Source organism: Cricetulus griseus, chromosome 3, assembly GCF_003668045.3.
Source record: "Cricetulus griseus strain 17A/GY chromosome 3, alternate assembly CriGri-PICRH-1.0, whole genome shotgun sequence".
Lineage (NCBI taxonomy): Eukaryota > Metazoa > Chordata > Mammalia > Rodentia > Cricetidae > Cricetulus > Cricetulus griseus.
This window is the reverse complement of record NC_048596.1, coordinates 166,952,800-166,968,795: the sequence shown is the minus strand read 5'-3', so window position 1 is coordinate 166,968,795 and position 15,996 is coordinate 166,952,800. Positions and strand designations below refer to the sequence as shown.

At 36.8% G+C, this 15,996-nt stretch overlaps 1 protein-coding gene across 3 annotated transcripts in view; it reads left to right on the top strand.

Moving 5' to 3' along the window:
• Rpgrip1l (RPGRIP1 like) overlaps positions 1–15,996 on the top strand; it is a 107,736-nt gene that overhangs the window by 21,354 nt on the left and 70,386 nt on the right. For all 3 annotated transcript variants that reach the window (XR_003483368.2, XM_027405585.2, XM_027405584.1), the window contains exons 7-10: positions 1,832–1,937; positions 3,798–3,944; positions 5,253–5,326; positions 10,943–11,082. Coding sequence is in view for 2 of the 3 variants with exons in the window: in XM_027405585.2 (XP_027261386.1) it covers positions 1,832–1,937; positions 3,798–3,944; positions 5,253–5,326; positions 10,943–11,082 (467 nt within the window). In the remaining variant the exon portion in view is untranslated. The remainder of the gene's footprint in view (positions 1–1,831; positions 1,938–3,797; positions 3,945–5,252; positions 5,327–10,942; positions 11,083–15,996) is intronic.

Here is a 15,996-nt window from a genome sequence, read left to right as displayed (position 1 = left end):
ATGAAACTACAGTTAATTTTAAAATATATTTGATTCTTCTTGGAAATTTTGTTTTAAAACAAAATAATAGAGTCATTCCCTAGATATGATCCCTAATGCCTTCCCTCCCCCAGTAAAAAGAGCAAAAGCTGAGAAAGGGTCTGGAGAGATGGCTCAGCAGTTAAGAGCACTGGCTGTTCTTCCAGAGGACCTGGGTTCCAGTCCCAGGACCCATACTGCAACTCAACCATCTGTAACTCCAGTCCCAGGGTATCTAGTGCCTTCTGCCCTCTGGGGGCACCAGGCACACACCTGGTACACAGACATACATACAGCCAAAACACCGGTAATACAAGATTTTTTAAATTATTTTTTAAAAAGTCTAAGACAACAGAAAGTATAACAAAGAATTTATATTTTTGAGTCACATTCTGAGCTTCTGTATCAGTAGATGCATTACATTATTGAATGGTTAAACCAGCAATTCTGGGGAAAATAAGTAAATTGTATTTTGATTTCACATGTTTTTCATATTTTGAGTGAAAACAAGTTTGAATCTTTATTCTTTATTTAAAATATGAAGAAATATATTTTCTTCATATTGTGTTTTAGTCAAAAAATGTAACAACAAGGAAAACAGCAATAAGCACACTGTTGAATCTGTGCTCAGAACTGCTAGATAACTTGTTTTAGACACATAATTATTTTAACATTGTGTTAAGACTGTGCCCTGGGAAAGATCCAGGTTCTTGGACTTGTTTATCTTCTGTGTGAGGACAACTAACTGTGCAATGCCAAAATACAATGAACTTTCAAATATCAAAGAGGAAAACTGAGTATTTCAAGTCCTCAGCTGGTTTACAGATGTGTGAGCTTTGTAGTGCATTTGCTGGTTCCACTGGGCCTGTGACAATGTTTCCAATATGTGAATACTAGGTAAGCCTTAGAAGTCAAATCACTTAGTTTAAATGCTGAAATAATTTTCTGAATTCAAATTTTTTACCTTTATATATTTTAAAGTGAAGTCTTAAAATCAAGGCTTCACAATTTAAAAAAAAAAAGTTTAAATGAGGCATTAAATTAAGGAACCTTTTTTTCTGTTAGGAAAATAAATGCCTTTTGAGAACAGGTATTCATTTAGATTTGTGATTAACCTTTAACAAGATCTTCCTGTTAAATTCTACATTTGCTTTAATCTCAGTAGGAAAAATACAAAATAGTATTGCAGCATATAAGGTTTCTATATACCCTGTGGACATCAATAATCTCTTACAGCTAAAGGCACATCTGCAACATATTTAAATGCCAGCTTTGGGCATTATTAGTATAAAATGCTAAGTCATTTTTTTGGAAATATTTTGAGAAGTTGAAACTCCAAGAGGAAACTCTAATAAATGATAATCGTGTGATACTGTGTGTGGAGGGAGTGGTAGGGAGATGAATGACGGCACCTCCTCTTCTGCACTTAGGGGCATAGCATGGCAGTCCTCTATGGAAGTGTAGGCTTTGCTGATATACACTGCTGGCTGAAAACTGATGGTTTCATGCAGTCTTTCAGAACATCCAAAAATAGCTGTCAGTCTATATACTATCAGTGTGACGAAGCTAATATTGCCATCCAGTTTGGAAACTCCCTTCAAATTCAGAGGGTCTGTTTATGCACCTTCCGAAATGGATAGTGACTGGTTTTAAATAATCTACCATAAATTACAATAATATAAAATTTTAGACAACTTAATTATATACAAGTAAATCAAGCATAATATTTTGTTTGTGTGCCTGTGTTTTGTTTTCCTTTTACTTATATTATTAACTTGTATTTTTTTTCTTTTTCTTAAATACAACTTTGAAGGTCAAATATTCGGGACAATGTAGAAATGATTAAGCTTCATAAACAGCTAATGGAGAAAAGCAATGCTCTTTCAGTCATAGAAGGAAAATTTATTCAACTTCAAGAGGTACTGTGATTATTATTTTATTCACAGATGAAAAGGATTCAAAAATAGTATTCAAGTTGTACTTTTAATAATGGTCATAACACTAAATCTTTATTTTAATATTTGCTTTATTAAATTGTATAATTTATCTTTGTATATTGTTCATAACAGTTACCAAATAACCACTTAGGCTTTTTATAAATAAGTAATTTTTACAAGTGCTTCTGCCATGAATCCCCTCCTGCCATGAGTATTCTTTTCCATATCCTTTTTCCTGAGCTCATGTAATGGGGCTGTAGTACTGAAGATGTCTTTTTCCTGTGCTCATATAATGGGCCTGCAGTACTAAAGATGTCTCTGTACTTGGCGTGCATACCTCTTTCACATGTGTGCAGTGAAGACTAGAATTACAAACTGGTCAATAAATTTTTCTTTGATGTAATTTTGTTTTGTTTTGTGCTTCTTTGGTGACCACCATTATCAGAAAATATTTGAATACCCATAATATCAGCTGTCAGTATATTTATCTTAAACCTTGACAATTCAGTCTGTCATGTTTAGGTTTCCCCTTCCTCAGGATGGTTTTCAAATGACTGTGGGTACACAGGGATATGCTCTCACAGAGCTACTATTTATTGGCATTGCATAATTAACAGAAGTCCTGGAATTAATGAACTCCAAAACATAACAGATGATCAGAATCTATATCAAGTCATGCTTTCTTTGAAGTCCAGAGACAAGGAAAGCTGTGCATTGATGTAAAGTACTGGGTCACATGATTCCTGCTTCGTTATTGAAGTAAGTAGTTAAATACCTTTCAGACATAGCCCAAGTGATATCCTCCAGCCTTCGGGAACCTCCTGTAATGCCAAGTATGATCACCGTCCATATAGAAGCACAGATTTGTGGGAGTGTTACCTCTATCAGTGTATAGATAGGTCCCTTTAGACTAAAAATCCATGTAGGAGAAAGCAGTTTCAAAAATGAGGATTAAGAGAGGAACTGAAAAATGATCGGACATTCTCTTCTCTGACTATCTTGATTCCCATGTAACAGTGACTCCTGGTGTATTTGTTCAGACAACAAAGTACAAGTGCCTGCTACAGGACAGGCACATCTTTTGAGAAATAATGTATGGAATAGGCTTGATGAGGTGGGGCACTCAAAGGAAATGCTGTAATAATACAGCAGCAATGAAAACTAATCATAAGTGTTCTAAACTGTCTTAAAGGCCAGATTTCTTTTGGTGAGCTAAGAAAGCCTTCATTAGGACATACACAGGTGAGGTATTTCATGTTATGATCAAATGGGGTCTACAAAAGGCCTTATTATAATTAATAAGCTGTTTATCTACTTTCTAAAATATAGCATTTATGTATGTAAAATTGAATGTAAATCATGTTCACATATAATTTTTTACTACTTAAAGGTTTATAAATACTTTTGCAGAATTAAAAAACTTACTTGTATTAAAATTCAAAGCTAACCATTCAAAATTGTTTATTTATGGTCTGATGGTAAATCTTTTCAGTTTCCATAGCAGTGATCAGTGGTTTTTGACCCATGCTGAAGCACTTTTAGACAGCATGTCCAACCACTGTAGCTATAGTAAAAAGGGGGAGAATTAGTTGCTAAAACTAGTTTACACCAGTCACTATCAACATGTCAAAGCCTGGGGACAAACAAATAAAGGGGAGACAATTTATGTTGTGTGAGTGCTAAGTGGCCCTCTTTTTCCTTGTATCACATGTACAATGTTTATGACTTGAAAAATAAATTGTGCAGTGTAAACATCCAGGATCGAGCCACAGATAGACTTGCAATTTGTTATTCAGAATATAATATTTTAAAAGGTTCAGTTTTCCTCTCTTTGTTTTGTAGAAGCAGAGAACACTCAGGATCAGCCATGATGCCTTGATGGCAAATGGAGATGAGCTAAATAAGCAGCTTAAAGAACAGCGTTTAAAGTGCTGCAGCCTTGAGAAGCAGCTGCATTCTGCGAGGTTTTCAGAAAGAAGAGTAGAGGAGGTGAGCTCCGGGACAGTGCAATCATTTGTTGCCTGACAATTCTTCTGCAACTGTTTTTGAAAAGCAAAAGAGAAACAGTGTAAAAGTTGAATTTATGTCAAAATCCTGAACTACATATTTGGTATTTTGAATGCAGCAGAGTAGAGTAGGTAGTACAGAATATGAATGGCAAACTGATCCTTAAAAATGCCCACAAATGTGTTTATCTAGGATTAAAGAGCCTGGATCGAAACAAAAAGATAATATTACATAACCTAAAGAATGGAGCTTTCCTAAATATGACTTCTTAATCATTGAGACACAAGAATGAGATTAGAGGAATGACATGTTCCTGAGGGGGATGCTGTGCTCTACTGTGTCAGCAGTTTTGTAAAATAATCTTTCTGGGAAGTTGTTTGAAAACTTACCCTTCTATTACTGTTGCTGCTCATCTCTCCCAACTAGCACACTGTTTTTTCTGAGGTCTGTTAAACTTATTCCTAAGGAGAACAGAAATGGAAGGTGTTTACATTCTGTCCTGAACCCAGGAGAATCTTTTCCTGTTTCTCACTGGCGTCAAAAGAAATATCAACAATAGAGATGACTTAAGTTCTCTGCTCTATAGCAAAAAAAAAAAAGTTACCACAGAGCATACTTATTAATGAAACTTTAAATATTACAGTATAGAAATCCATATTTTAATCATAATGCTCTAATAACTATGTTATCTAATAATTGTTTAATTCTGAAAATATTATTCATTAGGATAAAATAAGCAATTGAGTTTATTCTTATGATGTGCTACCATTTATAAATCCCAGCTAATAAGATAAGTTGTGTCTTTAAATTAAATAACGATTAATAAACTTGCTTGAACCATGAACTCAAAGAACAGTTAGCACTAATTTTTATGGGCCAATTGGAAATTAATACAAAATGAATATAGTGATGGAATTCATCATGGTAGAAAGTAAAAACTATTATGTTCCCAGGGACTTAAAAGAGAAAGCTCTTAACACATTCTTTATTGAGTTCTGGCTCATGTTGTCATAAAGTAGTGTATCCGTTTCTACTAAATTAAAGCAGGAATATTAATTTCATGTTTATTTAATGACATGGAAGAAGTCACCACTGAATTGAATACAGGCACTGCATGTGGTCTAGCCAGCAGCTGCAGTGTAGGAATCCAGACTAAGCAAGTGGCTGTCCTGTCCTGGTTTTCTTACCGTGGTTTGATATGATAATCACTTATTGTATAACTTTATTTTCAGAGTCTACAGTGCTAACCCTGAACCGTGGAAACTCTTTGTAATTTTATTTTCATTTTAGCTGCAGGATAGAATTAATGATTTAGAAAAGGAGCGAGAACTTTTAAAGGAAAACTATGATAAACTTTATAACAGGTAAATCACAATTCTCTGTTTCATTTTGTTGGGCTGTTTTTAATCAAAGCATTTACTATCAGAATATCTAATATTGATTTAAAAACTAGCAATAGGTCATGGCAAGACATATACTTACTTTGCAAAAGGAAAATAAGCTTTTTAAAGGCATTGGAAACTGTTTTTATATGGCAAAGGTGGAGAATCAGGTTGTTTTGTTGTGAGTAACAAGCGCTGTCACTTGTTGAACACAAACTACAGGCCAGTAGATGCCACGCGTGATGGTCTGCATCCATTCCTATGAGTTCCTTGGGACACTGTGTAATGTAGGATTCTACATGCTCAGGTTCCAGACAAGGCTAGAGTACCTTCTACAGATACTGTGTGCTCTTGAAGAATGGTACAGTCAGGAGGCCTGAGAAGTTCTTGGAGTCTTGCTTGGGTCTCTCTACTGGGATTTCCAGCATCCTAACAGATTGAATATCACGGGAAAGGGGTTCGCTTTCAATATCTGTGTTCCTTATAAGGAGAAAATTAGGCATCTCAGCCTCAGCTCAAGATGAGTTTTGAAGAACTACTTCACTTTTGGTTCTTAATATGTTTCATAATTACAGTATTTTAGAAAATAATCCCTTCTGATAATATTTAAAACAAAATTCCACTCCATGGCTAAATCTTATTAAATGATTCTGATCTGTCTATTGATGTGTATCTGTGTAATTGTTAACATCTCTTCAGTATATGTGATGACAAACATGGGGTGACATAGAAGCATATTTACCATGTTTAAATACGTTTTATTTGATATTCAACCATTGCTTCATATTGCTCATTTACTGAAACCATAGAAAATAGTATTAACCTTTTAATTGAATGTTTGCAAATTAATATACATTTTAAATTTTTAGTTCTGACAGAGTGTGTGGGGAATTTTATTTTGCCTACTTGGAAACATGACCTAAGTCCATGTTAGGTATTATTATAATGCTTTGTACCTTTTTTTCCCCCTGTCTGTTAAGGGTTAACAACAGTATACCACCAGTTAACTATTCAGGGCCCTCTGGCAGGAGTAGCCTAGCTAATCATCTTTATGTGGAATTGCATAAAACTTCCTTCTAGAACATTATGTACCAGTCCCTTTTTAATTAGCATGACCTAAAAAAATCTATTACACCTCATGGTTTATATCTCCATCTCTAAAGAAGTGTGTGTATTTTTACATTGATGTATCTATATACTTTATGATCATATATTTGACATTTCAGGTGTTGTATAGATTGTACAATGCCCTATTGTGGAAAGTGAGGATATCCCTGTATTTTAGAAAGAAGGTAACTGAGAAGCCAGATGAGCAAACGTGTGCAGAGTCACACGGCATGGCTGGCGTAGCAGTGGAGAACTGAACCCAATTCTTTCTACTCTAAAACTAGATCTCTCCCCCCCCCCCAGTGTACCACTGTCCCTGATTTTAATTGCATTGGAAAATTGTCTGCATGAAAAGGAAGCATCCTTGAAATAATGGACCTGTCATACATGCAGAGATTTTGACTGATTTATCTTATACATCTTGTAACTCTATATAATTTAATGTAGTCTAAATATAAAAAGTGCCATTTGGCCATTACTTCTAAATTTCTACTTCTCTCCAGCTTGAGAATTTACTGAACACACATTCCTGGAATAAAAAACATCAGACTTATCTGGGAATAATATATAAATGGAATTTTGACAAGGCATATTTTTGTCATATTTACTTAATCACCATAAAACTTTATCTTTCCATATTAGAAGATGATCTAAGAGTGCAAATCTGGCTTTAAAGGTTTTGCTTTTTTTCTTTAATGTTTTGGGCTTGAACTACATTTTTTCCTCATCACGCTAAAAACAGGCTTCATTGTGCTGCTTATACATAAATATTATATGATGTTTATGGAAGCAAATGGCTACAATAAGCATCAAAACAATGTCAAAAAATCAACAACACTTAAACCTAAAGTCCAATATGTACATGTAATCATAAGTAGAACATCAAAATTTTCTGATGGAATTTTTAAAGATGCTTTTGAAAGCATAGAGGAACTACAAGTATCGCCATTGTCCGTAGATTCTTACAGCTCTTTTTTCTCATTACACTCTTATTCATCATTGCTGAAATTAATGTTAATCAGAAACTGTACAAGCTACTTGTTTGCTTAGTCATAATGATAGCATGCTTTAAAAAGAAGAGCATGTGTTTATTATTCAAAATTGGCTGTTTTTCAGGAGAAAAAGATAATTTACAGATTGCATTCTCATCTTCCTTTTTTAAATGAAATTTTGAATGTGTTTATTACTTGACATGTGACATATTAGAGAATCATGTGGTAAAATAATACCCTCGTGTTAGTACTTGGTATGAGACTTCTTTAATATGCTAAACATTTTTGATACAATGCCAAGAAATAAGAACTTTAATAAATGCTCCATTTTAAGATTCAGAATAATTTTTTGCAATTAAATCTTCCTGTTCAGTGAAAGAGAAACTTTATGCAATGATTGGTGAGGCTGTGTTCCATTCCTGAAATTAGATGTTTGGATGCCAGGGAGCTAGTGAATGCAATAGGCCTTAAGGTACAATGTGTACATGTAACCTGGGGAGGTTATTGGAATCCAGGTTCCACCACACTTCTGAGATTCTCCTACTGAGCACACACACACACACACACACACACACACACACACACACACACAGAGCTTCTCCTACTGAGCACACACACACACACACACACACACACACACACACACGTGTACACAAAGTGCTACTACCACCATCCGCTGCCAAGTTTTTGTCTTAAGGTTGGTTCCAGGATTCCTGTTGAAAGTGACTTTAAGCTATTAATTTTTCAGAGATGTTGATCTAATGGCTGTTTGTTTATTTTTTTTTTTAAAAAAAAAGTCTATTTAGAGTGTGACTGTTGTAGTGACCTTTCAAGAACTGAACAGATAGGTTTTTATGCTGGGACACTGCTCAGAATTTGAAAGAGCATAGCTGGTCTCTGCTTATTTCTCATCATGAGCTCTGATTGTCTGCAGTACTTTTGGGGAAGTACCCGTGGGTTTCTTCATGAGAGAGGGGGTGAATCTCCATCATTTCTCACATGAGGAAGTCCTGAAACATTGGAGCAATGAAGTTTTTCTTTGAGAAAGAAGACCCGAGGGTAGAAAGGAATTTTCAACTTTTATTTTGATCGTATCATGTTTTAATCAAGGGTTTGTATTAACAGTATACTTGAGACCCAAGACAGCCAGTGGGCATGCTAGTGACCACAGGCACCAACAGCCCTCCTGCATGCAGGCTGTCACAGAGCATACCAATGCAACGGGTACAGAGACAGTCGTCCTCCCTTCACTGCCACTGTTGGTATAGGAAAAAAAAAAACAACATTTTCATGAATAAAAAGTTCTTAAACACTCTTCTCATATGCAGATTTAATCATGTATATGGCCCTTACAAAGAAAATGGAGCCAGATGTGGTTCACCATTTATAGCTACACAGATGGCTCCAAGCATAGAGGAATATAGTAAATTCAAAAGGAATTCCTCATGAAACTCCAGTGGAATGCAGTCCTAAATTTAGAGGGAAGATAGCAGCGGGCTAAATTCAGATTGACTTATGCTGATTTACACTAGTATTTTGTGGGTTTGGAGAAACCAGGCTGCTAAATTGTTCTTAATTTAAACACACACAACTTCTTGATGTTTCTGCCAGACTAGCTGCTGGTGATCTTGTGCTGCGTGCACACCATTGGAACACTACTGTTTCTAATTGCTGGCATCTCAGGGAATGTATAGATGTGCCCATTTCATCATGTTAAGTTTTTTTCCTGGTGGTGTATGTTTCTAATGATAGAGGGCACACATACATACATACATTTACATTCATACATATGTATTAATTTGGCTAGACACAGAAATTATATACATCCTTCATTTTAAGTGAATTTGTACAGGAATATTCTTTAGTATTTAACGTATATGTGTTTTATTTAGATTTCATTTAAGTCTAGGTAATTCTGCCTTTAACAAAAATTAGCTTAGGATACTGGCATATCAATTGCATGTTTTTGTTTTTTAAGAATCCCTATATGAAATAAGAACACTGATAGAGGAAAACAGATGTCATCTTTAGAGTGACTTCTAGAATTCCATTTATTTTCAAGGTGATATTATTTTAAATGCAATACAAATAATAAAATGTGAAATGAATACAATTTTTTTAAGCTGAGCCTTCTACAAAAAGCATCTCTTCAGGACTAGCTGAGCAACATTAAGGTCAATTTTCAATAGTACATTTCTTTTCCATTTACTTCAGCTTCAGTAAAAAACCAGACTTTATAGATTTTTGTTTCATTTACTGAGTTTAAAATAAGTAGAGGGGTCAAAGCTGTGGGTGATTACTCAGTCAAGTCAAGCTTCACAGATAATGGTTTTCTGCTGAGATGCAGACCAAGACAGGTTTTCGCAAAGTCTGGCCATCACCTGGGAAGCTACAGAAACATGAGTTGCCAGGCCGTTCTCTTTGAAATGTCCCTGAGTGTCAGTGAAGGGTGCTGCAAGAGCACCATTGTTGACTGTGTTCAGGACCCACTGGATAAAGAAATGGTTGATTTCTTCCTCTGTGTAGTGTCTAGTTACTCCTATCTTGTACTTCTAGTATGCTATACCTTGGTCACTAGCAGATTTAAACACTAACTGAATCTACTTTGGGCTAAAGATGTAACTCAGTAGGTAGAGAATTTGCACAAAGCCCCAGCATCACATAACAGAGGTGTGGGGGTGCACACCTGTAGATTGAGTCCTGGAGAGGTGGAAGCCAGAAGGCTACGAGTTCAAAGTCATCCTCAACTACATAGGGAATTTGAGGCCTGAGACCCTGTCAAGAGAGAGGCAGAGAGAGAGAGAGAGAGAGAGAGAGAGAGAGAGAGAGAGAGAGAGAGGAGAGAGAGGAGAAAGGCGAGAGAGAAGTGCTACACTTTATTAAGGAATCAGTTATAATTCTGTCTTCATAATCTTTTTAGATTAGAGGCATTCATTTTATAACAGTCTTTGTTAGAAGATAAAATTATTTGTTCTTAGCCCATTGCTTTTGTTTTTAGGGTAAAACTGCCTTAGCACCACTTCCTGGTGTCAGAGTTACTACCTTGTGCTTCAGTACAGCATCATTTATGTCTGAGTTATCACAGACTCACAATTTCCTCAGGTGGAAAGTGTTTTTCCTCAGTATGAGTGAGTGGACCTGAGGGGGGTGGGGGCAGTCCTGCCTGTCATTGCTGAGGTTTGGAACCATGGATCCCTCTGGAGTATGTACAGTATCTGAATTCCTTTACTAGTCCACAAAAGCTACATGTTGCCAACTTTTCTGACTTTAGAGCTCTAAATTAAGGCCAGTTCCTTTGCTCATCCCACAAACTCTTTCATGTTCCCTAACCGCAGCCTGAGCAAGGCGCCTTGGTTTCAACAGCAGCAGACCAGCATCTGTTTACTTAATTCCTAAGACATGATGACAGTGGTCTCTGTGCCACTAAAAGCTTTCTCTTTATTATTTTCGGGTGAAACTGATTTCCCAGCGCTCCTTGCATGTCACGTGTGTTTTGCAGTGCCTTCAGTGCTGCCCACGAAGAGCAGTGGAAGTTAAAGGAGCAGCAGATGAAAGTGCAGATTGCACAGCTCGAAACTGCCCTAAAATCTGATCTAACAGACAAAACCGAAGTCCTTGACAAATTAAAGACTGAAAGAGGTACATGGAAATAACCATAGAAATAACCACCCGTTTACTTCTGTAGACATCTGATGCTTATTTGCTGAGTCAGTCAGTACTTCTTGTATGCCTAGTGTTTGCCAATCATCCTGCTGTCCTCTGGGGATACAGCTTATATCAGTGCATATACATATATGTATATATAATACAGAGGGGTGTGTGTGTGTGTGTGTGTGTGTGTGTGTGTGTGTGTGTGTGTGTGTATGTATGCCAAAAGAACTGTTTTTCCCCCCAGTCACTTTTTTTTTTTTATCTAGGTTGTGTCTCATTAGTTTAATATCCTTAAATTCTGAACTTTTCTTTATTTGACAGAAAACAAGTTTTATTGAGCACCAGTTTGTTCTCACCATTGTTCTAAGTTTTGAGGATACAGCAAATAAAACAAAGACTTGCCCTCATGAGACATAGAAGCCAACAATAGTTAAGAGAATTCTGTAATGGTTCAGGTAGTGGCAGATGCAATGGGAAAAACCCAAAGCAGGGACAAGTGAAAGAAATAGCTTCTTGCTAGTTTGGATAGATCAAACTGAATGATCTACTAGTAGGATGTCTAACTCTGTTCTCTTAACCAAGACACTTTGTCAGAATTCCCTGTTAAAATAATAATCATTAAGCATAATCATAATCTTGTCTCATAGAAATAAAATGTAATTAATTAAAGATGTCTTGACTGCTGTATTACACACAGACATATGAACAACCAGGGCACACAGATGCACAGTTGGGGTGACAGAATTTTTATTAAAGTGTATGTGTTCCCATGAGATACACCCAAGAATGTAGTAATAAGGTTGCTCCTTTGGAAGATTTACAATTCAGTTACACGAGAATTTTAAAAGTTTAGTACAGCCAGGCATGGTGGTACACGCCTGTAATTATAGCACTCAGGAGACAGGAGAATTGCAAATTCCAAACCTTCTTGGGCTATATAGTAAGACCCTGTGTCAACAACTAATAACAAAAAAATAAAAGGTTAATACAGAATCAGTAAGAAAAAATATATTTTTAGTTAGTACTCTTACTACAGGGTCACATTTTATTGACTAAATGGAACATAATTTTTCATGTTTAATATTCCTAAAATTAGAGTGCATCCATAAGCAATAACAACTTAAAACTGGTTAGCCATGGTTTGGTTTTTTTTTTTTTGCTTTTTTTGTTTTTTGTTTTGTGTTTTTTGTTTGTTTGTTTGTTTTACATTTCAACAAGCCTGAAATAGCAACAAGTAGTCAGTGGAGTCTTTATTGCAATGAAGCACCACGTGACCAAATTGACTGATATGATATTTATAAGTCTTTCTAAAGGACTGTAGATGGGATTAATTGGTGACATGACTCCTTAGTGGGTTCTGATTTTAATATCACTATTGAGTGCTTACTGGAGTGCTTTGGCTTAGTTGATCAGTAAATATTTGAAGTAGAAGTGCCCTATTGCCCCTTTCCATTTTCCAAAAATAGACAAATTACACATTCTTAAATGACAAGGGAAATAAGAGGCAGCAAGATGGCTCAGCAGGTAAAAGTACCCTGCCACCAGGTTGGATCCCCCAAGTCACACATGGTCAGAGAGAGCTGCCTTCTGCATCTTGTCCTCTGACCCCATGCACACCATAGCCCACACATGTCCTCTGCCACGCAGCAGATAAATACATACATAATTTTACAGAGAAATGGAAATGAAATAAACCTATTTTATTTCTATTTTTTCTGTATTTTCTTAGATATCAAGAATTCCAAAACTTTTGTCTTCCACACATCTGAATTGATCTCTCAAACAAAACTCTTAAAAGGGGTAGAATATTAATTTCTCTTTAAACTATTGTTTTTTATTGATTTGGAGAACTCTTATTATTAAATATTACAGTTGCTAAGAAATTGTAATTCACCTAGGCCATCCTCATCTTTTTTGCTGATTCTTTAATGATTTTTTGAATATTGAAATTAATGTGTGTGCACTGTGAAAGAGGTCTAGACTCTGTTGCAGCCCTCGAGTTAACCTTTGCTGATACTTGTGGTTCTTCTTCGAGTTGTTGGTATATGTGTGGATTTGCTTTTATAATATGCTCTTTTATTCACTGTATTGTGAAGTCAGTACTCTGGTATAAATTTAACCTCATGTCGTCATCGTAGGCAAGGCCTGTTTATAGTTTCTCAGAGTTGTCCTGAAAATGACTCTACAATCACTTAAATAGATATTTAAGAAATAATTTTTTAGCATAGTAAGTCACATCTTCCTACATGAAAACCCCCTTAATATGATTATCTAATTACTTTCTCAGTAAAAGTTGCTGGAACTGTGATTTTCCAGTTATTTTCTTTGAAGGGTTTAAATTTGCAAGACCAAGAATTTAAGTCTTTATAAAAATGTTTAAATGAATTCTAAGAAAATCAGTTAAAATAATTTTAAGAAAAATATTCTAGATTTTAATCATTTGGGGGAAATAAAAATTTGAAATTATGTATTTAGGGAAATCTTTGAATATGATGAAAGTTCCTTTTGTGATCCAGATTTTGAGATGGTTTAATTTGACTTTGAACTCTGCTCACACATTTGCCTTCTCTTGTATAAAGTGTCCCTTGCCAGACGATGCTTCCCTGGCTTCTTGTAGTCATTCATCTAAGCGGCAAGTTATTTTTAGAGAATGTTCACCTCTTTATTCAAGGTACAAATTAGTTTCAGACTGTGTGAATATGTGGGGAAGGATATGTAAATGCAGTTTGCATTTGGTTAGTGCTTAAATTAACCGCATGTGTTTAAGGGCTTGCTTTTGAACGTTCCTTTCTATCTTTAGCTGAAATGCATAATTCAGCATAATGCATATGGTTATATTGATCACAGCTGAAGATATTAGCACAAAGGAGCTCTGAAAATTGTTTAGTTGAATTGTTCTCTGCACTGTTATTAATGGCCTGCTGGAAGAATGTAAGTTTAAAGAGTGAAATGGTATCTCATTTGAATAAAATGCTGTTTAACTTAACCTGCTTTTTGTCAAATTCTAAGGTAAGACGGTTGTTTTTCATCTCATGCAGAGTGCTTTGATTTTTCCTATTATAATTCAGCAAGCCTATTTCCTCTTTGAACTGTAGCAGTTTTGGTACTTCTTAAAGACCCAAAACATATCCTAAATAAGCAGCTTGATGAAGAAAGACTACAGTGTATAATTCTACATAAATTCTGCAGAGTCCAGCAACGCTCAGTGATGTTTCCCCATTAAGTTATTCTCCCACAAATGGCACTCTATTTTTAAAATAGCAGTGAATGGGTACATATGTCGTGACCCAGCATGTCAGCCCCACGCCACGGCAGCCATAAGGTTCAGCCTGGGTGGGGGAGCGTGGACTTGGAAACTCCTAACAACCCAATAGCGATAAAGACCAAACACAGCTCATCTTTAGAGAGCTCTCAGTTCCATGCTGCAAAACTGGAGTCTTTTCTTTATTCAGCAACTTCTTGGCTGTTTTCTAACCATGCTTCCCTGGCCACGAGGCCATTTCTGTCTCCTTCAGTTGACTCCTCTCTCTGGTTGCTCCTAACTCTATCTGTCCTCACTTGTTACTTCCACACGCAGCCCTCCACCCAGATGCAGGCCTATTCAAATGCTTAGTCCTGTAGAGATGCAAACCAGGAGACATTCTCCACTGAGGCCATGCTATACAATAGCAGACTTGCTCACTTCTGCAATACAATTGTAGGCCTGAGCTCCTGGGTGCTCCTGTTTACTGAAACTGGAGGTTGGACCTTAAGACATTCCTTAATGAGGGCTGGAGAGATGGCTCAGAGGTTAAGAGCACTGACTGCTCTTCCAGAGGTCCTGAGTTCAATTCCCGGCAACCACATGGCTCACAACCATCCGTTATGAGATCTGGTGCCCTCTTCTGGTGTGCAGATATACATGAAAGCAGAATGTTGTATACATAATAAGTTAAAAAAAAAATCTTTAAAAAAGAGAGACATTCCTTAATGGAACTTTCTTGGTCCCTAACAGTACATAGCTGTCAAAACAAAAAAGAGTAAAAGGATGGAAATACTTATATTGTTAGACCCCCGAAAAACTCAAGTATCCGGGGTCTCAGGCCAGGTTCGCGGTCACCCCAATCACCAGGCGGATTCGAGAGCTTGCTGCAAACTGCACGAGGCTTTATTGTAATTTAACGAACTAACCCCATGTTAGCTCGGGTCTTTCACCCACCCGCCATGGCGGACAGCTAGAAAAGACGGCTCCTAAGGTCTCCCCAAAGATCTTATAGGGCAGCGTAAGGGGAGTGTCTAGGGGTACGCACAGGCTTAGGATTGGTGTGCTTCCAGGCTTGGAGGGCTTGCCCTGTGTTGATTGGTCAACTGGTTGTTATGGCTCATAGGCCCTCCCAGGGTGGTTGCTATGCTCTCTACGTCATTGCTGTGCGCTTGTCCGTAAAGCACACCCAGAGCCATAAAGCATAGCACCACCAGCTAACTTCTGATTGGTTCCTTGTCACAAGACAGGCATCTGACTTTCTGGTTTCTAGGACAAGGTCATAGAAGCACATGTTCAACCATTATGGCTGCCAAAAGGGAAGCCGGTTCCTTCATTCCCCCATTTTCTTTTCTGGAAATTCCAATCATGGAATTGCTGTCTCTCTAGCATCCCCATCAGGGAGTGATAGATATTGGCATCCCCATGTAAGGGAGTTCCTTTTGACTTAGCATTTTAACCAGGGAAAATGGACGCCGAAATTCTTTTCTAAACTGCTTCCTGCTGACTTTGGGACGAAGTTAGGGACCCCAGAAGGTTGAAATGCTAGTCAAAAGCAAAAAGGGATTTAGGCAATGGGGAATTCATCAGGGGCTTCTGGGTAGCAGACACTGTTGCAGAGACAGGGGGTGTCCATATCAGCTGAACTGGTTCACATCCAC